Raw genomic sequence first — 27,039 nt, 5'->3', positions numbered from 1 at the left:
AGTTTGAATAGGGTTCAGTTATTGCGGTATCGGGAAAATCAATAATTTTGGAGATTGTGTTTGAGTTTACTATAGATGTCAGAAATTTTTCTTTTTCATTCACGTGTACTAATTCGTTGGGGGTATGGACTTTATCATTTTCATTTTTGTGCAAAATTGCATCTGTATTCGACAGATGACATGTTAGATTAAATATTTGCTCGGATCTGGGATCTATTTTAATTTGATTAGGAGATTCATGGTTAAGCGAATTAGTTTCTACTTTGTAGAGAGGTAATGTTTGAAAATTTGTGATTAGTTGTTTGTTCTTGAAATCTATTGTACATTCGTAATGTTCAAAAAAATCGAGGCCTAAGATTCCATCAAAATCAATATCTAAATTATAGATAAATACTTTATGGGCGTTTCCCATTTGGAAAGGGAATAAAGTGGATTCGGTGATAAGAAGTTTTTGGTCTGTACTACCTTGTATGGTAATACTTTCGGGAAAACGCGGTTTGAAATTTTTCGCAGTATTTTCTTTAAAAATAGAGATACCAACACCGGTATCGATAAGTAGTCTAAACTTGTTTGATGCGTCTGTTATATAATAAAGATTTTTATTGTTTAGAGCAAAAGGAGGGCTCAGAGAAATTTCTGTTCTGGAAAATTCAGAGACGGGTTCATGTCGTCTAAATTTAGAGTTTGGATCTGATTTTCTATTTGAGACAAAGGTTCGCTGATTGAAATGGCATTGTCTGGTGGGTGGTTTTGATTTGGAACTGTGAGAAAATCCTGATAGTCTTGGCTATCAATTAAATCGGTCTGTTCATCTAATGAATTGTAATAATCAGGAGGTGAATAATAATTATTATCGGAGAAATTTTCGTAATGATAGTTTTCAATTGGAACTGGGGTATAATCATGAACATAGTCATGTTCGTAGTTAACGAAATGAGCTCTCTGTCTATCGTTAGAAAAATTTGGGTTCTTATGAATTACAGAAGGGCGTATTTGTGGGTTATTTTGATTGAACTGAGATCTTTGTTGGTCGTTAGATCTAGCGTTTTGATAGTTATTATTCGGGCTGAAGTTTTGCCTCTGAAAGCCATTATTTTGGGCATTATTGAAGTTTTGATAGCTAGTGAAATTTCGAGTATCGTTAAAATTCTGGGAATTATTTTGGGAATTTTGTCTAGAGCGACATTCGTTATTTGAGTGGCCAATGCGTCCACAAAAGGTGCATCTAGGTGGTTGAAAGTTTGGTCTTCTAATGGGTTGATTATTTTGATTGGGTCTTGGAGGATTGGGGCGATTGGTTTTCTGTATTTCGAAATAGGATAATTGTAGCTCTCGTCTGATGCGGACCTGAGCTTGAAGAAGGTCTTTCGGATTACTAGCACGAACAATATGTGCAATTTTTGGATCTAGGCCGGTCAATAAGGTATTGAGCGCCATTGATTCGATTAGTACGATTTGGGCTTGTTTCTCTTCAGGAGTGAGGCCAGATTTCTGGATATTGGCATGCATTTTTGCATTAAGGACTTGGACACGATTGAGGAATGTAAGAGCCGATTCATTTGGAAGTTGTTTGACTCTCTGTAAATCTTGTATGAGAGAAGATAGGTCTCTAGTGTCTCCAAAGTGGGAATTAAGAAGTTGCTTAATTTCTACATATGATAAGGGATTTCTAGAGCTTATGAGTTGCGCTGCTCTTCCGCGAAGTTTATTTTTTATGTGAATTACTAATAGTTGTTTTTGATCACGCGTAGACATATTGTAGGCATAGTCACAAGCATTTAGAAAGGTTTGTAAAAATATTTGATCGCCTTCAAATTCGGGTACGATCGAAAATATTTCGGATAGTTTATAAGGTTCTACTTCGGGTTCATTCTCGATATGAGATACGGGGACTGCGGGGCGAGAAGTGTTACTACTGTCAGTCATGATGATCAAATAAATTTAAATAAAATAGGTAATCAATATATCAAAAATATAAAAAAAAATGGTCAAATAAAACAATTTAAATATGGAATAATCAATATATCAAATAGTAAAAATAAAAATGGTCAAATAAAACAATTTAAATGTGGAATAGTAAATATATCAAATAGTAAAAATAAAAATGGTCAAATAAATCAATTTAAATATCAAATAAAAATCAGAAATAATAAAAAAATATACCAGAAAATGTTTTTATAACAACTGTCCGATTAGCGAAATGTGCGTGTTTCAGACGTGTATATAAGAACAATAGTGAAAATAAAGGAATGACGATTAACAGAATAAACGTCAAATAGTTAAAAGATAATCAGAAAAATATTTAGTGGTTGTATTTAATATTAAAAAAAATGTTCTTATAATAACTGCCCGATGAGCGAAAAGTGCGTGTTTCCGGCGTTTTATAACAACAATAAATAAATAAAAATTGACGATTTACAGTATAAACGTCAAATAATGAGAATAAATATGTAGTTGTCTTTATTGATTTTCAGTATAATCAATATTGGAATATCGAACAGTATTCAATAATAATAATAAAAAATATAATAATAATATACGAGATGATTCAATATTACACTTACACTAAATCCAAAAACATCTAGTCGTCTTGTTCTCGACAGCGTCTCTACCAGGGGCTTCACCAGGTGTTCCTAATCCGTAGATATCTGCAAAGTGATGACGGCTCTGCCTTTTGGATGGTTCGTTTCTGAATCAAAGGATTGGAATCCACCGTTGTTAGTTAGGCCTTTCCGTGTTCTAACAACGTTTCCAGATCCTACTGACTGCGCCAATTTTTATATCACTTAAAACTTTTTTGACTTTTTAAAAAAATATTTTATTTTGAAAAATACAAGAATTAAAGTTACATGTACTAAATCTAAATTATTACGAACAAACATTAAACACCGGCAAATGGTTTTATATGATTTACAAAATGCTGAGGTTGTGAGAAAGCCTGGACGTAGTAGTTCTCGCTGACATTGGCATTGAAACTGGATGCGTCGATTCAGATGGCTGACACCTGATATATCCTGATGGGAAATAAGTAGGTACTTCATTATTAAGGTTAGTTGGTAAAAACGGATATAACATATATATATACATATATAAACAGTATATTGTACAACAAGATAGAAAAAAGACATATTTCTCACGAGCGCAGAAGTTTGTTCTCGCCTGCGGCACTCGCCTCGTGCCTCGGTACGAGCCGAGGCACGAGGCGAGTGCCGCAAATCAAGCGAGAGATAAATATGTCATTTTCTCTCGTTTTGTACACTGTACTTTTTCTATGGATGCGTTTTTGTCAAGAGTTCAAACTTCAAAATTAAATAATTTAGGTGCTTTTAGGTATATTATATGCCTAAATTGAAATAAAATACATAAATACACATAGGTATAAAATATTCTTAATATTTATATACTTTATTTATTTAAAATTATAATTCACAGTTGAACAGTCCTAAAAGGTAATTTTTGATAAGTTTTGACAAGTTTGAACACTTTTGTTTGACAAAAATAATTGTGTTTGTATTGTGCATGTTACCATGGAAATAGAGATCATATGTATGTAAACCGGCGATGAACCCGTGAGAAAAAATATTTGTCACTGCAATGGCCGATTTTTCTCACTGCCTGAGAAATTGTTCGTTTTGAATGTATGTAAGTAGTGAGAGAAGTTGCACATTGTATAGCATCCATAGAAAAATGAATTTCCATCAAGTAACGGCCGAATCCATCAATTTTGAAATAGAAAGAAATATTTAAAACAACCGAAGGAAATTAAAAAATCATATAAAAAAGAATAGAGTATAATAAATAACCAATAAAATAAATCACTTAAAGGGCACCTTTCCTTTTTAAAACAATTTCTTTCCCTCTCTAGTGGAAAACATTACTTGCCATCCTTTATTTTCTAACAGAATACATTAGTCCTGTTCAAATATTAATGCAAAAGCAGTACACCAGTACACACATTCAAGCTACAATTTACATAAACGTACCTATGTCAAAGTTATGTTTGTATAATGAATTGTTTCATATTCAGAATCAAATTATACCTAGCGAAATGGAATAGTAACGTAGATCCTGTGTTATTTGTCCTTTGTAAAGGAGTTAAGAGCTACCAGTTCAGCTTCAGACATGAGTCGTGTGTAGTTTAGGAAATCAAACGTATTGTCGGCGAAATTTCCAGAACTGGCTTTAAGGAAATTTCAGTGCAATATCGTAATTAGTACATCACAAACTATTTTGAAAATTATAATTTTTATTCCCTCTTGCTAGTGCCTAATATCTGCAAGTCCAAATATTAAAAAAACAGTCTCATTAGATATCTATAAAACCAATTTTATAATTTTTATTGACAAATAATTAGCTTAATAATAAAATAAAAGCAAGTAGACCAAAAATAATAGTATATTACTTTATGAGGCGGAGAAGCATGACTTTTCTTGATGCGCCCGACATTACGCGCCGAACGAAGTGAGGCGCGTAATAGAGGGCAAGTCAAGAAAAGTCGCTTCTTTGCCGAATAAAGTATACTACTTTTTCTTCAAACTTAGCAATTTTCAACCATAAATAGTACAATTCATACGCTATTTTTACTCGAAATTAACTGTGACAACTATCAAAGTCGTCTAGATGTTAGAAATTAAAATAATTAAGTCGTCGGTGGGATTTGCGTCTCCCTGGTTACAGTTGTTTGACAGTTGTTTGCAATTATTAAAGACAGCTTATTGTTGTTGCAACCGCAAGCGCAAATTTAGTGCGAAAATGGAAAACCTAAACGAAATTGAGTCCGCGGCTAATGATGCAGTAGCACGTTTGGGGCCCTCCAAGTCCGGAATAAAGTATCGGTTAGCGTACAAGCACTTCCAAGAGTGGTGCGATACAAGAGGAGTACGGCAAGTTACCGAAGACGTTTTACTGGCATATTTTAATATAATGGAAAATGAAAATAAATGGAAATCTTCTACAATGTGGTCACGATACTCTATGATAAAATCCGAGTTAGTTGTTAGAAAAAATGTGGATATAAGCAAATTTTTAAAGTTACGTGCCTTTCTGAAAAAGACAAGCGAAGGATATACTGCAAAGAAGTCTAAAGTTTTCACTAAAGACGAGTTTGATAAATTTTTGTTTGAAGCGCCAAAAAATTTTAAACCCTCATGATTCGCCAACATCGGGAATGATTGCTGAAAGTTGTGCTCGACCATCAGTATCATCAACAATTACCAATGCGTATCAAGAGTCGGGAACATTTTTGCACGGTTTCAATTTTGAAAATGCCTCATTATCTAATTGTACTTTTAATATTACTATAAATAAAAATGATGTTTAATTGTTGTTAATGACATTTGTATTGTTGCCATGACAACATTTTTCCCTCCGCCGTAAAGAAATGGGAAAAACAACTGCTGCCGGCGGAGACATCAAACTTGGACAGGAACAAGTTAGATAAGTAATGTCATCATTATTTGACGTTTGAAGAAAAAATATTTATTTATTCTGTAACCTTGTATGTGGGATGATTATAGAAGAAAAAGTCAGGAAGAATGGGAACTGAATGGCAGACTGACAAATGGAAATAAAAAATAAAATTGGAAGACTAAAGTTGGATTTATAGTTTGACGTAGCGTAGACGTAGACGCAACGGAGACGTAAGAAAATTATATGTCAATTTATAATTCGACGTAGCGGAATTTTTGCGCATGAGTAGAAACAATGACTTAATTTAACAACATAGCCTATAAATTATACGAACCGTAAAATAACTTTGTGTTTATTTATTTATACTATTATTTATTATAATATTTATCCGTTTTGTGTGTTACAATGGATTAGGAAATAAACGAAGGTATGCTCCTTGGTGCCGTGGAATTTCCAACTATGTATGTTGTTTCATTTCCTGGTCTTTAAAATGTTCATTGGATTTAATTATCGGATGTGTGGATAACTCCGAATTAATAGGCTAATAAACAACTTATATTTATCTAAAATATTGAAACTACACTATAATATATTTTTATTAACATTAAATCATTATCGTCTTAATTATTCTAACTGTACTAATATCCGTCGATTAATTCTGAATGATTAATGGGTTGTTAAAACATTTTATCTGTAGCGGCTTCTGGAATGTCTTAAAAATATCGAATTTCATTGATAAAATGCACATATCCCACCGATCTTCGCTTCGATCATAAACCTATATAAGTAAAAACCTATATATATTTAAAAATTTTCATGTCCTTTTAAAAAAATGGATAAGAACGGTTTATGGTTTATGAATATAACCCTTATTGTTATCATTTATCATTTCCTCTTCGTAAAATGAAAGAATTTTGAAAATTTATTTTGTTATTGCAATAAAATTATTTTTTGGTGATTGTTATCATTTATCATTTCCTCTTCGTAAAATGAAAGAATTTTGAAAATTTATTTTGTTATTGCAATAAAATTCTTTTTTGGTGATCTTTCCGGGCCCCATTAAAATGCGGGCCAAAGACAGGTGCGTCACGGGCACAGTGGTAAAATGGGTCCTGATGGTAGCGAAGTATGGACAATGAAAAAATCAAATACAGAGTTACTGGAAAGATTGGCAAGGAAAATGCTCAGAGCTATAATATATTTTGCCTTCATATATTTTATGGAGGCAAAAACACAGTGGAACGTTGGGTGCGGGTACGACGAACGAACAGAGAAGGAGGACCAAGCATCACTCGCTTTATAAAGGCACAAAGAGTGAGATGGATGGGGAATGTGATGAGAATGAAAAGGAAGAGAATGACAGAGATGATCCTAAAGCGGGGCCCAATAACAAAAAGAAGGAAACGACGAACCAGACAAATATGGTTTGATAGCTTACAGGAAGACCTCAGATTTGTAGAATTGTAAGATATTGGTGGAGATTATTCGCAAACATTGCTTTTATATAAGGTATAGCAACTTTTTGAACGGCTTAATATTAGCGCCTTACTCCCTTAAAAAATGATTGGTTCCTAGGTCTGAAGTCGCAGAACGAGCTCATTTTAATCATTTACACAGACGGAGTAGCATTATCACCCATTTCAGTTTCAGTTTTAAATTTCAGTCTTGAAATGACTGGATCATGGGACAAATGCAACTTCGTAGTTGTACTGTCTGAAGCACTACAAATCGTATAGCAGGTCTTTATAGAGTAATTTATAGAGTAATTGTTCTTAAATATCGGTTTGCTACCTTTAAATCAACGACACAACAGGTATGGCTGCTTGTACTTCTTCTTTACTTCTACATTCCACGGCGGAGGTTAGCAACCATCATTGTTGTTCTAATGTAAGATATGGCTGAAAAGTTCGATAGATGAGCATATAGACCATTACCTTAACTTAAGCAAACATGAGATTCTTCTCCATTCTAGACATTTTCATCCAAATGATCAATCGATATTATTTATTGGATTTTACTATATAGCCACAATAAACGTAGATAAAGTTTCTTCAGTGTCACCATGTTTAGGGTCCACGCCTCTATTCTATAATATAGTAGTATCGAATAACACCTTGTTAATATGTATGACTCTTAAATACAGCCTCAGATGTTTTGTACAAAGCAGCCTCCTTAGTTTTTTAAAAATTTTACTTGAGTTTTCTTTGCGCACTCTAAGTTTTTTACAGTAATACCTGATTTAATTGAAAAAGGTGCCAAGGGCAAGATGGTTGTAATTCTCTACTTGTTCCAGAGTTTACGTAAACTGCTATTAAATCTTTATCATTACTTTGTAATGATTTTAAAACCTTCATAAATATTGTTTTGTTGTACGGTCAGGTTATATGGTTTCCATTTGTCAGTGGATTCAAGGATGGAGTCGATTTATACCTTAATTTTCGTTAGTGCATGCTTTAGATGTCTGGGTTAGATTATTAGCTACCCTGTTAATTTTTGTATTTATTACTACTACTACTACTACTACTACTACTACTACTACTACTACTACTACTACTACTGCTACTATCAGTTTACAGCGTTCATTGACACCTTCAGACTCCTCTATCCGCCATTTTTCTCTGTTTAACAATAGACCTGGTGAAATTTCTATTTTCTCTAGTTATTTTTTAATCCCCTCTGTCACAAATGTCTTTGCCATATGTAGGTACGATCTCAAATATTGATTTCAGAAAAAGAAAATAAATGATATTAAAATTGTATAAAATATAGTTCTCTACATTTTTTATGCACGTATGTTGTACAGTTAATAATAAACGTGATTCAGTTCAATGATTATGCTTCCCCCAGCCCCGCTATTTTTTCCCTTAACTCTAAAATACCGACCGCACTTAAAAAATGGAACTTTTTGGTTTAACTGGACTGGTCTAGTTGACAAAAATTTATGACAACTTGTACAAAATCTTCAAGATTCTAAGAAATCGTCATAACGTGAGATTACGAAATATGACAAACCGCAATGAGAATTTTAATTTGAATGAGAAGCCACAAATCATAGATGGCTCAAATATCAACTTTAGGGTACCAAGCGGCAGAATAAACTCAGAAAAGGACACTATAAAATAGCTACATAGTAGCAAGAACTTCTAAATAGGACTGGATTGGACCCGGTAACTAAATGTAGATCACAAAACTCTTACAACAAATATTTAGTGTTTGTTTCAGCCAACGTCTCCAGTTCTTTTTGTTTTGCAATTGTTCAACTCTAAGGCAAGCCGCACACCGAAGAAACATGAAACGAAAAACATGAAACATGAAACGAAACACATGAAACATGAAACGTAAAACATGTTTCATGAAAATAAAACACTGCTAAACAAATCTCAAAGTCTGCCTACCAATGAAACGAGTGTGATTCATGCTCATGACACATTTTTATTTTCGGAGAGTTTCATAAATGGCCGAACGTATATTTGTTTACCAGTGGTTTATTTCCATGAAACGTAATTTACGTTTCATGTTTCTTTAATGTGCGGCCTGCCTAAGGTCTCGTTTTTCTATGGCCTCGTTCACTTCATCTTTTTTCTATTGGGCTCCAATCCGTAATCCGGAAACAAAAACAAAATAAAAAAAAACCAAAAAAATGTATACGAGGCTAACATAAAGCATGAGTTGCTAACACCTTATTTTCACCTCTAACCTAGAGGTTACAAAAAATGTTATTTTGGAATATATTTTCGTATCCTCTATGTTCCAATTTTATATCTATACAGGGTGATTCATTAAGAATGTCCAATATCTGAGTTGTAGATCCTAGACCTCAAAATATTAAGATTTAACCCAAATCACTTAAATAAAATGTGGCCCCTTACTGAGTTACAGGGTGTTTTATTTAAACATTTTAAAACTATTTTTACCCAGTACTTTAAAACTATTTGACATATCCTTGTTATCCTCGGCAGAAAGTGCAGTTACCGTACACCCTACTAAATTATTATAAACAAATGTTTCTGTCTACTACTAGAGGCGTACGAAAGGAAAAGTGAATAGTTTACCCTTCCCAAATTCTACGCCACTGGAGGAATTGATGTTTCAGCACAATATTTCCATTCTCCAATACCTTCTAGGTAAATAATATACTCCCTACTCGTATCGATAAAGTCATTAGTTTTCGAGATATTTGAAGTTGAAAATGAAACGGCAAAGCTATTTTGATTAATGTATTCCTCTTCAATTTTAACTTCAAATATCTCGAAAACTAACGATTTTATCGGTACCAATGAAGATTATATTATTGACATAGATAGTATTGTAGAATCTACAAATTGTACTAAAACAGTAATTTCGCCAGTGGCGTAGAATGTGGGAAGGGGCAAACCGTTCACTTTTCCCTTTCGTACGCCTCTGGTAGTAGCCAGAAAGATTTATTTAACATATTCTGGTAGGATATTCGGTACCTACACTTTCTGTCAAGTATAATAAAGATATGTTAAATGTTTTTAAAGTACTGGATACAAATAGTTAATATTTAGGTATAGTAGTAGGGATGTTTGATTTAAAAAGTTAAAAATTATTTGTACACAGCGCTTTAAAAATATTTAAAATATTCTTATCATACTTGTTAAAAAGTGAAAGTACTGTACAGTTCACCCTACTAATTTGTGTTAAATAAACGTTTTTGGCTACTACCAGAGGCGTACGGGGAAAACTGAATGGTTGACCCAAATTATACGCCACTGATGGAATTGCTATTTTGCAATGCAACTTGCTCCGTTAGTGGAGTAGAATTTGAGAAGGAAAAACCATTCACTGTCCCCTGTCGTACGCCTCTGGTAGTATGCAGAAACATTTGTTTATGGTAGTTTAGTAGGATGTGCGATAACTACACTTTCTGAAAAATATGACAAGGATATGTCAAATAGTTTTAAATTACTGTAGCTACACCCTGAAGCTCAGTAACGAGCAACATTTTATCTAAGTGATCTAATTGATCATAAGTAGAATCTACAACTCAGAGATTGGATTTACCCTGTATAAGGATATTTACAGTGTTTTTTCAGCCAACGTCTCCAGGCGTTTCTGCTCTCCCATTCTCCATCTCTAAGGTCTCGTCTTTCCATGGCCTCGTCCACTTAATCTCTCCATGATCTTCGGGGTCTACCTTTTCTTCTCTTTCCTATTGGGCTCTAATCCGTAATATTTGATATCCACCTTGTACGATCTGCTCTTCTCACATGTCCATACCAAATTAAACGTTTTTCTTCGATGTAGCTGAGTATGTCTTATTCTACAGCCATTCTTCGTTTTATCTCCTCATTTCTAATACGGTCTATTCTTGTCACTCTGCAACTTCTTCTCATTAACTCCATTTCAGTTGCTCTAATTTTGGACCTGTTTCGTTTGTTTGTTATTGTTCGTCCGCTATAAATTTTCCTATGCGTCACGATTCATTTTCAAATAAATTAAGTCAAAACATAAAGTGAAACGAACGCCGATGTGTGTAGTAAATAGTATACAGTATACAAAATGTATACCGGGTGGTGAATTGGAACACGGGCCATAGGAAACTCAATGTAAAATTCTAAACTGTTGAATTCCTGCTTCCCTAATTATTTTACATCGAAAGTCATAAGAAACTATTTGTAGAGAATTGAAATCTGTATTGAAAACAACTGTTAATATTGTTCTACGAACAATAATTTTTCAAAATTTTGTAAAAATATAATACAATTTTCAGAGAAATACGCCAACGTTACGCCACACACAGTGCAATAATGTGTATAAGATTGCATTCGGTGACAATGAGTTTATTATATTAACAATTTGAACTGTCAATTTCTTTATTTATTTTATCATTTATTGTTTAAAACACAATAAATAAAGTTGATCAGGTACCCTCAGTTAAGGAGAAAGTATTAATAATAAAGATATTTTCTTCAGTGAATAGTGTGCTCACTGTTAGTTAAATAGTAACGTGTGGCCTAACATGCCCACACATACCTACTGCGGTAAATACATTATATTTTTCAAAATTTTGGAATGTGTTTAAATCGTAGAACAATTGTAACTTCTGTTTTTAATACAGATTTCAATCCTCTACAAATAACTTCTCATGACTTTTGATGTAACATAATTAGGGAAGCAGAAATTCAACAGTTTAAAATTTTACATTGAGTTTCCTATGGCCCGTTTTTCGATTCACCACCCTGTATACACATCGACGTTCGTTTCACGTTATGTTTTGATTTAATTTGTTTGAAAATGGATCGTGACGCATGGGAGAAGTTATAGCGGACGAACAATACCAAAGTCTCTGCTCCATAGGACATTACACTAAGTACCAAGGTGTTATATATTTTCTTCTTTGTATTTCTGGTAATCTGTCTATCTAACAGTACTCCATACATTTGTTTAATACACGTTCTTGTATATGCTGATCTGCTGGTTATCTCTTGCTCGGTCGTTCCATTCTTTAAAAGTATGAATTCTAATATTTAAATTTTTCATTGCCGTTAATTTCTCTATTATAGTCCATTTCCAAGTTTCTCACTGGTTCTTGTTCTGCTGTTAAGTATTCGTTATTTTCTAGGTCTATTTGCAGGCCACTTTTTGTGTATTTCTCTTCTAGTTTTCGGAGCCTATAGGACAGATCTTCTTCATCTTGAGCCGTTACCACTTGGTCATCTACAAAACAACATCTGTACAAGAAGTTGTCCCGGATTGGTATTCCCATCCCGTCATATTTCCTTTCCATGGTTTTGATATTTTTAAGTATTTAAAATTATTTAAAATTCTCTCATCTTAATTTCCTCGGCATCCTGTATGATTTATAAAGTATTCCACCTGTTGTCAATCTGGTGGTATGCAGACGATATTTATTGTCGTTTTCTGTGGTACTTCGATTGATAACTTACTTTGTTTTTCGGTAGATGGCCCTAGTTCATCCGTGACATTTCTTTCTTTGCAATTCGGAAAGGCCCAAAGTATGGTACGTGGAAGAATCTGAGAGAGGAGGATATGGGACTACTGATGAGGGGGAAACAACCCCCGAAACCGGTATAGACTCTTCCTGCACTCTCAGATTTGACCACAGTATTATGCAGCTGCTGTATTTTCATGTTGCAAAGGAATTGAGAATGTTTATAAGGTTTTAATATTTGTTGGAAGTCAACGAGGTGTCTCTTTGATGAAAAGGTATTATAACTGTATAATCATGATGTATTTTATGGCTTATAAAATTGAAACATTTGTTCGTTTTATTCGTTCTTAAAATTGGAACATTTGTTCGTTTAGTTCGTTCTAATATTGGTACAAATATTTGAACGAACAAAACGAACAAATGTTCCATTTTATAAGCCATAAAATACATCATGATCATAATAATATATGATCAACAATTGAATCCATGAATAATCGGAAGCTCAACCAAATACAATTTATACCTTTGTATCAAATAGACAACTCCAGGACTTGACCTACCACCTAGGACTTGGCGCACAATTAATCGCATCAGAACTCAACATGGTCGATGTGCGTTATATTGCGCAAATGGGGTAAACTACCATCATACTCATGCAGCTGCGGTGAGGTCCAATCTATCAAGCACATATCGGAGGAGTGCCATCAGAGAGCCTACAAGGGTAGTTTCCAAGATTTCCTATTTGCAACGCCCGACCCGAATCTATTAACTACGTAAACAATCTCGATGTTTGCCTGTAATTTGTATATGATTAAATATTTTTATATAGAGTCAATTATAAACTAACTTGTTTACTGTTTATTCGAATCTTATAAATGTGTCTAAATGGCCTACTCGAAATAAAATAATAAAGAACAACTAATGATAGTTTCCTCTAATGATATTATTTATTTCATCTTCTCATGGGATCAGACTTTTTTTCAAAAATTTTATCAAGCCGACCCTGCGAGAGTCTGCGTTTGATATCTGACAATTCCTAATCCCACATGCTGTTCCGATTTCTACAAACAAACATCATAATTGCGTTCGCCAAATAGGTGGAATTCTCTATTAATTTCAAGACCAACAATAGTTTCTAATCACGAGATGACAAACTTAAATGCAATAGAGAGAACCGGTCAACGTAACAAGGTATTAAAATATTATTGTTGAATTAATTGGAATTGGAGCATGAAAAGGGGTGGAAAAGTAGGTCAGTGTCACGTGAAGTAGGGTGTAAATTAGTTACACATTGAATCTACAGGGTATCCAGGAACTCTCCTGATAAACTAAGACCGCGGAGATTCCTCAGATAATTTTAACGCAATTTTTTAACACAAAAAAATATTTGGAAAAACGAAAATTGGTACGTTTATTTATCTTCCAGAGGTGAATCGATTTATTTCATTAATTGCAAATTTCTAGTACCGGTCATATGCGGCCGTTTTGGGTAGGTCAACGGTTATTTTATCGCATATCTTTTTGTCTTTAACTTTTAGCATTTTTCGCACTGGATTATTAAATTATGAGGAACACTAGTACTAACAGTAAGTTACTTTTGCTTTAAGTCATTAAAATACACGGCTTATAAATGAAAGTTTTTTTTTCAAATCTTTTTCAAATTCAAAAACGAAAAATTTTCAAATCGATTCTTCTAGAAAACGGTGTATTCTACCGACTTAAAACAAGAGTGCCAAGTATACCTTTTGACATACCTCGTATACTATTGATAACGTTTTATATCTAATGTACGTACATCTTAGGTTTTAGCCTATGCAGAGCATTTTATAACGAATCAGTTTTTTTTCATAAATTTAATAATAAAAAGTGTTGTAAAAACGTATATCTTGTTTAAAAATAGTCCTAGAATTTTTCTCCATACATCATTATAAAGTAAAGAAAATAACATAACATAAAAAATAATAAAAAGTCTCTGGCAACCAAAAAACAATTTTTAAAAATTTGTGCATGTGGAAATTTTGTGAGTGATGTCCCATTATTAAATTATTAAATGTTTTACACTTTCTTAACATTAAAAATAAAAAACAACTGCTAAATCAGACAAAAAACAACTGTTAATGATAAAAAACATACACCACTGGGAACACAGGAATTTATGCCAGGTTCCACATTGAACATATCAAACAACTTAAGAGACTAAGGGCTGTTTGACTGGTCAACTTTTCTTATGGGGCTGGTGACTTCCATGTACATCTTTAGCTGTAGAACAGTTTCAATGGCTCTTATGTAAGTACATACCAATTACTACTAACTTTATATTATGTCGTTTGATCGCATGCCATCTTGTCAGGACTCCATCAACCCTTAACTAGTTAAGGATTGATGGTAGTATATATTAAATTATATACCAAGCAATTCTCATCAGATTGGTCGCTCCCAATGGCAAAATGTCTCATTTTTTACATGCTATAGACTATTGAGTTCAATACTATACAGTTGTTTGGCTTTATTGTGTGTGATTAAAACCAAGACAAAGTTGTTTTTTATGTTTTATATATGTATATGTACTGTTATATTTCTATTTGATATGAAAATTAAATTTTGATAATTATAAAAAGGATTCAATTTAATATAAAATATTTTCAATTTTCTCAACCACGGGCATATAAATTTAGAACAACCTGTATACAACAAATTGTTATATTTAATTTTAAGAAGTGATTAAACGAAACTCGGGAAAATGCGCTTAGAATAAACAAAGTGAATGGCGCGTACCATTATCGTTGTTCGCGGAAGGTTCGATCATTAGCCTATGCTAAATAAGACTCAGTTGGAATCGATAATAGGTCATTATCGTTGTTCGCGGAAGGTTCGATCATGAGCCTATGCTAAATAAGACTCAGTTGAAGTAGATAATAGGTCATTAAATTTTGTAAATAGTAGAAAGTAATTTTAGAATGGGAATTAACTATTTCTTTTTTGAAATCCATTAAGCATATTTAGAAAGATTAAAAATTGGTTTTGAGGAATACTGCGAATGAGAGTTGGTGGTGGAAGGTTGATTTGTGAATCTGGAAGGGATATTTAGAAAGTAGGTGAATGACTGAAAATAGAGATCAGAATGTTTTGAGCTGTCGAGAAGTGAAGTCCAGTAGTAGACGGTAGTGTACGGAGAGTGAGAAAGCCGGTGTAGTTCCGTGAGTGTGGAGATCTATCGTGGAACGAGAGGTAGGCCAGGTTGAGAGTAAAGAACCTCCTTGAGCCAAGAGTGTCCCGGTAGCTGATTGCAGTTTCGAAAAAGATAGAACACAGCATCACGACAGAAGCAGGAACGAGAGCTATACGAGCTAATCTTCAAAGGAGAACATTACTGAAAGCCAGGACGAGGTTTTGATCGCAGCCAAGGATAGCAGGAAACGGGTCTTGTGTGAAGACATTCTCAGTTCACCAGAAAAAGGTCAGTCTCATTTGTTTGGACATGAATGTATGGGTTTTTCGTATTAAATACCACATTATAAATTGAAGAACATAATCAATAATATCAGAAAAGCTTCATCAAACTTAAATAGAATTGTTGCTAATAAATCCTAATAGTTAAATGTTAATAAAAACTTTCAATTGGAAACCAAAAGGAAATAAGATTCCCATTTGTAAATGTTATGTTTAAGAATAATAAGATCTAGCACATATTAAGCAGTGATTGCCATTTAAATAAAATAAACAATATTTTGATTATAATTGTAACCCATATGTGTGTATTATTTTACTCTTTTCTTTCCTATCCCGATTAGGAACCATTGAGAAATACTTAGAAGCCACGAGAGTAAGTAATTAATTTTATAATTCGCCCTGAGATTGAAAACATATTGATATGTGATCTGGTAAAGTAATTAGATTATGATTAATGCATTGATTAAATTAAATGACATATAAGAATATTATCTCATATCAATAATCAAGATCACATCAACTGTCGTCCAACGTGGAAAGCATTGAAAAGTATTTCTAGTGGCAAATTTGAAGGATAGAAAGAGTAAAGCCGGTATTTGAAAATTTATATGCCTGTGGTAAAAAGTGAGATACTTACATTTGATAACATAAAATTTTAGATCTCTTTATGTACAAATTTTACATAACTGATTTAATATTTTATTTTTACGATATTTGCATTTGATATATTTATTGACAATTTATAATATTTGGGTGAGAAAAAGTCGTCTTGGTAACATACTAGTAAAATTTCATATTTGGCGGGGACAGTACTTCTTGAAAACAAATGTCTGTGACAAGAAGCCAAAGCAAAGACAATAAAAAACAAAAAGAACATTCAAATCAAGAGGATAATTCAGACCAAGAAGATATTTTAGACACAACAATCATGGAAACAGGAAAAAAAGGATTGTCAGAATTAGAAAAGATATTACAACTTATGCAAATCCAGTCACAAAAAATGGATGAAGCAAAACGAACAATGGATAAAAATCAGGAAGAAACATCAAAGAAAATGGATGAATCAAATCAAAAAATGGATGAAACATCAAAGAAAATGGATAAAGTGGATCAAAAAATGGATGAAACACAACAAAAACTGGATGACAATCAAAGAGAAACAAAACAAGCAATGGATGAAGCATCAAAGAAAATGGATAAAGTGGATCAAAAAATGGATGAAACACAACAAAAATTGGATCAAAAAATGGATGAAACACAACAAAAAATGAAACAAGCAATAGAAGAGAACAACAAGAAAATGGAGGAACGCATAGGAAAGTATGAAAGGAAGTAAAAGGATGTTTGACAATAATCAAGAACGATATGGGACAACAAGAGACAGAGATTAAAAAAATCAAAAGCAAAATAAAGGAAATAACGAATTGCCAGAAAAAGGAAATAGAAAGTTTGGAAAACAAGTTGCAAAACGCTATTCAAGCAGACATAGAAGAAGTGGAAAGAAAGATTGCGGAAATCAATACTCAACAAAATGTCGGAGAAAGAAGAGAAATGGTTATACATAGCACAGATGACGTGAAGATAAGGTTTGGTGGGGACGTAAGAAGATTACACCCAGTGCCGTTCATAAATAGCCTGAAAAAGAAAATACAGCACATCGGAAATTTCGAAACAGTAAAAGAAACTATCAGAAACCATCTAAAATATGAAGCAAGCCTATGGTTCGATTGCAAAGAAGAAGAATTTGACAGTTGGCAACAATTTGAACAAAAATTTTTGAATTATTTCTGGGGAAAAGTCCAACAATTGGAAATTAACAAGGAATTGCAAAATGGGAAATACAATGATAGGATGGGTATATCAGAAAGGACATATGCATTACAAATTTACTATAACGCAAAACATTTACAATACAATTACTCATCGGAACAATTAGTCGAACTGATTGCAAGACATTTCGAAGAAACGCTGGAAGACCATATCACATTGCAAAACTACAAAGACATAGATAGTTTATGCCAATTCCTACAAATAAGAGAATCACGTCTAAGAGAAAGAAAATCAAGAAGGTCGCGAGAAGATTACAGGCCCCGAGAAACACAAGATTACAGAGATAGAAATCAAGATAGGAGGGACTATACAAGACGAGATTTTAATCCCAGAAGGGAAAAAGAAAATAGAGACAACGGAAGAGGAAATTATGAACAAAGAAATAGGCAATGGAATGAGGACAGAAATCGAGAATACCAGAATAGAAACACCACACGCTCAAATCAAGAAAACAGAAATAATGGTAGACAAAACGAACAGGGATATCGAGAAAACCGAAACAGATCCGACAGACCAAGAGAAAATAGAAGAGAAGTAAATAATACCCAGACAGATGAATATGACGGAGAGAGACATTAGGACGAAAATATAAACAACGATGAGCAACCGGCGTCTTTTCACGACGGCGCTCACTAAAAACCAAAAATCAAACAGGAATCTTTTGTAACCCCAAGGAGTTTATTAAATTGGCAGGAAACAACGAAAAGAAAAACGGAGTTAATTTAAAATTTGTGGATGGATTTATCAAGGAGAAACCAATTAAAATTATGATAGACACTGGATCTGAAATAACATTGGTCAACAGAAAACTAATAGAAGAAGTTAACTTAACAAATTTAATTTACAAAATACCTAGGGTAAATTTAATGGGCGCAAACAAACGGACATTGGCAACTATAAATGAAGGCATACGAGTAATGGTACGACTGGGTAAGAAGATGTATGCACTACAATGTGTAATAATGCCAAACATGTCACATGACATGATAGTAGGAGTTGACGAATTGGCAGAAAAACATGTAGTGATAGATTTGAAAAATAATACGATGAATCTAACAGAAGAAAAAGAAGAAGAACAGGACAAGGAACAGGAGAAACAAAATACGGACAAATCAGGTAAAGAACAAACAGTGGAAATGAATTTGGCAACGAAGCAAGGACAAAGAAGAAAAGGGAGAAAAAGTCAGAAAAAGACAAAAGAAAATGAAACCTGTGGCTCCTCAAAAGAAGAGTTGAGCCCAGAAGAAGAAAAATTGAGAGTATCAAAAGCAAAAGAAAACTGGGATTCCTCAAAAGAAGAGATGAGCTCAGGAGAAGAAGAAATAAAGCTAACAAATGAAAGCGAAAAAGATATAATCGAAACAGTAGCATTTGAAGAGGAGGCATATGAAAACGAGGATGCAGAATGCACGGTAAAAGTATTTGAAAAATCTGAGGAAAAAGACAGAAGATTGATATGGGAAAAACGGAAAGACAACATAATAGCCGACACTCTAACACAGGATGAGGACACTGAAAATAAGGAAACAATTACTCTACAGGTGGGACTAATTAGAGTAATACAAGAAGAAGGGGTATAAGACGTAGATTAAAGTAAGGAAATATACAGGGAGTTGGTTTTGCCTCGAGAAAATTTATTTAAAAATGCAGATAAATTTTATCGAATACAAGGCGGGGATTTGTTATATTTCTATTTGATATGAAAATTAAATTTTGATAATTATAAAAAGGATTCAATTTAATATAAAATATTTTCAATTTTCTCAACCACGGGCATATAAATGTAGAACAACCTGTATACAACAAATTGTTATATTTAATTTTAAGAAGTGATTAAACGAAACTCGGGAAAATGCGCTTAGAATAAACAAAGTGAATGGCGCGTACCATTATCGTTGTTCGCGGAAGGTTCGATCATTCTTCTTCTTAAAGTTCCCTCTCCTATCGGAGGTTGGATATCATAATGGCTATGGTCATTTTGTTGGCTGCTGCTCTGAATAGTTGTAATGAACTACAGTTAAACCATTCTCTAAGGTTCCTCAGCCAGGAGATGCGTCTTCTTCCTATGCCTCTTCTTCCTTGGATCCTTCCTTGCATAATAATTCTCAGCAACTCATATTTTTCTCCTCTGGTAATGTGACCCAAATATTCCAGTTTTCTAGTTTTTATACTTTTCATAATTTCTAACTCCTTATTTAAACGTCGTAGCACTTCAACATTGGTAATCCTTTGAACCCACTGAATTTTCAATATTCTTCTGTAACACCACATTTAGAACGCTTCTATTCTTCTTATGTGTTGTCTCTTCAATGTCCAAGCTTCCATTCCGTATAGCAATATAGAAAATATGTAGCATCTTAGAGCCCTCAATCTGAGAGGCAACTGAAGGTCTTTGTTTGTAAGCAGTGTCTTCATTTTTATAAATGCTTGCCTTGCAGTTTCAATTCGGACTTTAATTTCTTTGCTTTGGTCATTTTTGTCATCAACCCAGGTTCCCAGATATTTGTATGTCTTAACTTTTTCTATTTGGGTTTGCTCTATCATTAACCTTTCATTTCCATGTTCTGTTTTTGAGACAATCATAAATTTAGTTTTTTTCTTGTTTATTTTTAGTCCGTATCGAATGCAATAATCGTTAATTCTATTTAGCAATTCTTGTAGTGATTCCAGGGTGTCTGCCATTATAACGGTGTCATCAGCGAATCTTATGTTATTTACTATTGTTCCGTTTATAGAGATTCCATCACTTAGCTCCGCTATCGCTTCCTGAAATATGGCTTCACTGTACAGGTTAAACAGTAGCGGCGACAGAACACAACCCTGTCTTACTCCTCTCTTTATATCAATATTCTCGGACTCCTGTTCTTCTATCTTTATATTGGCCTTTTGATTCCAATACACATTGATGATAATTCGTAAATCTCGTCTGTCTATATCTCTGTTTTTCAATAATTCTATTAGTTTTTCATGTCGGACCCTGTCGAACGCTTTTTCGAAGTCGATGAAACAGGAGTAAATATCCAGGTTCATATCTAAGCATCTTTGAGAGAGGACATTAAACGCAAACAATGCCTCTCTTGTTCCAAGTCCTTTGCGGAACCCAAATTGGGTATCATCCATATCATATTCTAGCTTTCTGTATAATCTTCCATGAATCACCTTTAGAAATATTTTGAGGGTATGGCTTATTAGTGATATTGTCCTGTAGTCCGAACAATATTTGGCGTATATTGTTTTTGGTATTGTCACAAAGGTGGACACCAACCATTTCTGAGGGATTTTTCCGGTTTTATATACTTCATTAAACAGATCCAGTAGTACCAGTAGAGTTTCATCGTCTAGACATTTCAGTAATTCCGCAGGTATTTCGTCTGGACCTACAGTTTTTCCGTTTTTTGCGTTTCGTATTGCTTGTTCGATTTCCTCCATTATAATCTCTGGTCCCGTTTCGCTGTCGATTTCTTCCGGTTCTTGTCTATTATCCTCAAACAGATCTGTTATGTATGTCTTCCACTTTTTTAATTTCTCTTTGACTTCTATAATAATTTTTCCATTTATATCTTTAAGAAGGCCATCTCTCTTTTTTCGCTGTGTATTTGTGATTTCCTTAATTTTCTTGTGCATGTTAAAGCTTTCATACTTTTTAGAATATTCTTCTATTTCACTACATTGATTTGCCAGCCAGGTGGATTTGGCCTCTTTTATTTTCTTTCTTATTAATCTCTGGATTTCCTTGTATTTTGCCTTACTCCTGCCTTTATGTTTCCTTCTTTCCTCCATTAGCTCTAGGATTTCTGAAGTCATCCATCTCTGTTTTTTTATTATTTTTGGATAATATCTTCTTTCCTGCCTCTACTAACGTTTCTTGTATTACGTTCCATTTGTCATTTACATCTGTTGTCTTTATCTCTTCTTGTTTGATTTTCTTTAAGTTATCATTTATTTCTGCTTTTAGCCTCTGACGTACAGGTTCTTCTTTTATATTTGAGACATCAAATCGTTGTATATTTGTTTGTTTTTGGATCTTTTTCAGTTTTCTCTTCATTACGCCTACTAATGGATTATGATCTGAATTTATGTCAGCTCCGGGGTATGTTCTCACAGACTTTATAGTGTTTTTATATCTGGATTTGATTAAAATGTAATCTATCTGGTTTCTTACAATGTGATCTTCCGAATCCGCCGGTGATATCCAGGTATAAAGTCTTCTTTTAGGTAATTTAAATAAGGTATTCATTACTACCATCTCCTCGCTTTGGCAGAATTCGACAAGTCTGTCCCCCCTTTCATTTCTTTCTCCCAAGCCAAATTCTCCCACACATCCATCCACTTTTCCTTTTCCAATCTTGGCGTTGAAATCTCCCATCACCAACAATATGTCATCTTTTTTTGTGGATCTTATGATTTCGTTCAATTGCATGTAGAACCTTTCTATCTCGACCTCATCTTTGTGTTCGATCATTAGCCTATGCTAAATAAGACTCAGTTGGAATCGATAATAGGTCTTTATCGTTGTTCGCGGAAGGTTCGATCATTAGCCTATGCTAAATAAGACTCAGTTGAAGTAGATAATAGGTCATTAAATTTTGTAAATAGTAGAAAGTAATTTTAGAATGGGAATTAACTATTTCTTTTTTGAAATCCATTAAGCATATTTAGAAAGATTAAAAATTGGTTTTGAGGAATACTGCGAATGAGAGTTGGTGGTGGAAGGTTGATTTGTGAATCTGGAAGGGATATTTAGAAAGTAGGTGAATGACTGAAAATAGAGATCAGAATGTTTTGAGCTGTCGAGAAGTGAAGTCCAGTAGTAGACGGTAGTGTACGGAGAGTGAGAAAGCCGGTGTAGTTCCGTGAGTGTGGAGATCTATCGTGGAACGAGAGGTAGGCCAGGTTGAGAGTAAAGAACCTCCTTGAGCCAAGAGTGTCCCGGTAGCTGATTGCAGTTTCGAAAAAGGTAGAACACAGCGTCACGACAGAAGCAGGAACGAGAGCTATACGAGCTAATCTTCAAAGGAGAACATTACTGAAAGCCAGGACGAGGTTTTGATCGCAGCCAAGGATAGCAGGAAACGGGTCTTGTGTGAAGACATTCTCAGTTCACCAGAAAAAGGTCAGTCTCATTTGTTTGGACATGAATGTATGGGTTTTTCGTATTAAATACCACATTATAAATTGAAGAACATAATCAATAATATCAGAAAAGCTTCATCAAACTTAAATAGAATTGTTGCTAATAAATCCTAATAGTTAAATGTTAATAAAAACTTTCAATTGGAAACCAAAAGGAAATAAGATTCCCATTTGTAAATGTTATGCTTAAGAATAATAAGATCTAGCACATATTAAGCAGTTATTGCCATTTAAATAAAATAAACAATATTTTGATTATAATTGTAACCCATATGTGTGTATTATTTTACTCTTTTCTTTCCTATCCCGATTAGGAACCATTGAGAAATACTTAGAAGCCACGAGAGTAAGTAATTAATTTTATAATTCGCCCTGAGATTGAAAACATATTGATATGTGATCTGGTAAAGTAATTAGATTATGATTAATGCATTGATTAAATTAAATGACATATAAGAATATTATCTCATATCAATAATCAAGATCACATCAGTACATGTCTCTCGTTTTGCGATTTTAACTTTTAGTTTGTATTGAGAAGACTTTTTGTACGGGGCCTGATGATGAGTCATATATTGTAAGACTCGGAACCAATTGCCCCATTATTTATATAACAACTAATAAAAATACAAACATAGGATTGCGAGTATTGACTACATTACGATATCCATTTAAAGAAAATAAGTTATCTTTTTTATTGGACAATGTATATACCTAAATGTTCAAGAAAAAAAATTAAAATGAGAAATTTAAATATAATTGTAAAATATAAATATCAAAAATCATTAAAATTTTGAAAAACCATATCTTGCTTAAACATACTTATACAGCCTTCTACAATAGATTATTTTAAAGGTACCTAATTGACTTAGCTTCCTATTAAATGTTTCATTGCATATACCTAAAGCTCCGTAGAAAAAAGTTACAGAACAAGTTTTGCGAAATAACAAGGAAATGGCCCAAAATGGCTGTAAAAGGCGAACTTTGAAAAATTATATTTCGGAAATTGTAAATCCTAAGGACTTCTACCAAACGTCATTTTAAAGAGGCAGGATGGAAGTCTGTGAAGCAATGCCTACACCTATATTCCCGTGGAAAAAAGTTATGGTGCAATAAACAAAATTGCTTTGTTTCGTGTTTAATTTTTCCTTTTTTTTGAATATATTTAAAAAAAAATATCTTTGTAAATTTAATTTGGAACAATTTTTCTGTGGACTTGTTTGTACCAAAAGTGCATAGATCTCACCCTAATGCACCCTGTGCCTAGGGACTAATTCACGCTTTTCTCAAAAACGCACCTCTTTAAATGGTAGCACTCCGCGGTTTTTTCATATTCAGATGTCCATTGACCGTATGAAACAATAAAATTCCGTTAACGTTGTAGTTTTTTTCTAAAATACATAATCAATAGCCTGTAGTAGGAGACTGGCCAACCAAGAATCAATAATGAATAAAATAGCAAAGAGACAAATGAACTGGTCTGAGCATTTGATGCGGATGTAACCCAATAGAATTGCAATAAAAGTCCACGTAGCAAAGAATATCGTAAAAAGAAAAGTAGGCAGACCAAGAAAAAAATGGATACAGCAAGTACTAGAGGCGGTAAAAGCTAAACAAAAATCACTCGAGGAATTGAAAATAATGGCAGGAAATAGAAAATAATGGAAGAGATGGGTGAATGAAAATTAAAATAGCTAGCCCAAATTCGACACCTTTCTGGTATGGACATTTGATGTGTCCTCGAAGTCTACGAAGCAAAAAACATTGTAAAAGGGAAATGAGGCAGACCAGGAAAAAAAGGATACAGCAAGGAGTAGAGGCGGAAAAAGCTAAACAAAAATCACTAGAGGAATTGAGAATATTGGCAAAAAGTAGAAAAGAATGGAGAGATGATTGAATGGGAATTTAAATAGCTCACCCAGATTCGACACCCTGATATGGTAACAGGAAATGAAGACCAGAAAGAAAGAATGAGTTATTAATACTGTAATCTCTAATCTCTATGTCTAAATATAAGTTGTTCAAAATTTGGTTGTTATATTATTGTTTCTTGTTGTGGTTTTTTTTTTAATTTCTCGAGTAGAAATATCTGAATTTTATTATTTTTATTGCTAATAATTAAAGAAAACTTTTTACTTCTAGCCGACTATTTATGAATCAGATAAAAGACACACATTGTACAAACCCAAATATTTACAGCATCCTCTCTATAAAACTTCACAATGTACATTGAAGCTAAACATAAACCTCCAAGTCCCGGTTTCCCCCAACAATCACTTCTGTTTATTTGGCGGGCGCGCCTAACAGAGGATATATTCTCGGACTTAATAGCCGTGTTGAAAGAAACAACATGAAGGGGAAACAAAGCAGTTAATAAATCGTTCCTAACAGATGGAATTGTTTAAGTTGAAATTGATGATTGAGTACATAAAATTTTACGGTAAATAAACATGTACTTTATGAAGCTCTCATTTACAGAATCGTTTAAGTTTAATTGCTTATTGTAACTAATTTTCTGATTTTAGTCGCAGTTATGCAATTACCAGTTGAAAATGAGAAGTTGTCGAGCGTTACAAGAGATTAGAATATATTTATCATATGAACAGGCAAAAGCGGGTAGACAATATGACCTAAACAAAAGAAAATAATGGGTAAAGCACTTTGAAAAACAAGACCAATTACTTAAGAAAATATAGTTATATGATAGGCTATTGATTATCTTCAAAAACGAGGGCAAAAAGAAATTACAACGTTAAAGAGGTTTTATTCTTTCACATGTTAAATGGACCCTTAAATATGAAAAAACTGCTGAGTGCTTACTATTATTTGTCTAACATTATGGAATGCAATTTTTACTTTTTAAACTTGACATACCCAAGACACTAGCTCTGGTTGTTACGTTACAAACGGCACATCTTTTCTATTTTATTTTTAAATAATTATTCTATTTTATTTTCTTTAATATTTCATTAATAATTATCTTCTGTATTCGTTTTAACTTGCTTTTTCGTTAAAAACTTGTTTGGCGCCCTTTTTTATTATTCTCTATTTCCTATCTCTCTTTTCATCTAACATCTAAATCATCAACTGAACATACTGAACGTACCCCGTATATCCTTACTCTCTAGATATCTGTCTTTCAATATGGAACACGCCTGCTACTTCATACGAACTTGGTCGTCATTTCAAATGTCATTTTCAATGACAGTGACACTTCATCCCTACCCGCTAACACAAATTGAAAATGGAAGGGAATAATTAATTTATTTAAAGAGATGAGCTTTAGATTAGGCCTCATTTTGTTCCGAATCAAATCTTCTATTGGCTTTTTGGAAAGGAATAAAATATTTCTCCCTTCGGGAGCCTCCAGCGTAAAGCCTATCGCCGGCGATGACACTAAGGCCGACAGCAATCAAACCATGACATCTAGACTGCAACGACTACCATCTCCAGCAGCAGGGGCCTAGGGCCGAACATCTGCTCAGATCTACAAGAAGTCTACAGCAGTACCATTCGACATCAAGAAGTTATCAGCGAACCAGATACCAAAACCCATATGTATAATCCAGAATTGTTAGTTTTTGGCAAGAATTCGAATATATTTGTTAATGCATTTAATAAGTCACATATTTATTATATCTTTATTGAACAGTAAACATGATTAGTTAAACATGTTTGCAAAAGTTGCAAAAGTTCGGGTTCCATCATCAGATTGTCTTGTGGTTTCAAAGTTTACTAATTGGCCGTGTTCAGTATGTTAAAATTGGTGGCGACCTCTCTGAAACTATATTCGCTACTTCTGGTGTTCCTCAAGGGGGACACTGTTCTCCTTCACTGTTCAATGTCTTTGTTAATGATATCGGTAATTGTTTTAAACATAGTCACTGTTTAATGTTTGCAGATGATTTAAAACTTTGAAGGATTGTTGAGGGCCCAGACGATCAATTGTTTTTACAGAATGATTTAGACTAATTACACAGTTGGTGTCGGGTTAATAAGCTTGATCTCAATGTTAAAAAATGTTGTGTTATTAGTTTTACCCGTAAAATAATCAAATACCAGTCTTCATATGTCATTGATAATCAACCACTTAAATATGCTACTACTGTCAAAGACTTGGGAATCATATTTGATGAGAAATCAAGTTTTATAAATCATATTAATTCAATAGCTGTAAATAGTTATTTTCGTGCAGAAAGTCATACTTTTCCGCACGCGGCTGCAGTTTGCCGAACGACGCGAAGCGAGAGTTCGGCAAGCAGTCGAGTGCGGAAATGAGACTTTCTGCAAGAGTTAGGAAC

At 33.6% G+C, this 27,039-nt stretch overlaps 1 protein-coding gene across 1 annotated transcript in view; it reads right to left on the bottom strand.

Moving 5' to 3' along the window:
* Positions 1-624: 624 nt before the first annotated feature.
* Positions 625-27,039, bottom strand: part of LOC126885395 (uncharacterized protein DDB_G0287625-like) — a 78,565-nt gene continuing 52,150 nt past the window's right edge. Inside the window, exon 2 of the mRNA XM_050651959.1 lies at positions 625-1,302. Coding sequence (XP_050507916.1) covers positions 625-1,302 — 678 coding nt within the window. The remainder of the gene's footprint in view (positions 1,303-27,039) is intronic.

This window comes from Diabrotica virgifera, chromosome 5 (assembly GCF_917563875.1).
Source record: "Diabrotica virgifera virgifera chromosome 5, PGI_DIABVI_V3a".
NCBI lineage: Eukaryota > Metazoa > Arthropoda > Insecta > Coleoptera > Chrysomelidae > Diabrotica > Diabrotica virgifera.
This window is presented reverse-complemented; position numbering and strand designations above follow the sequence as displayed.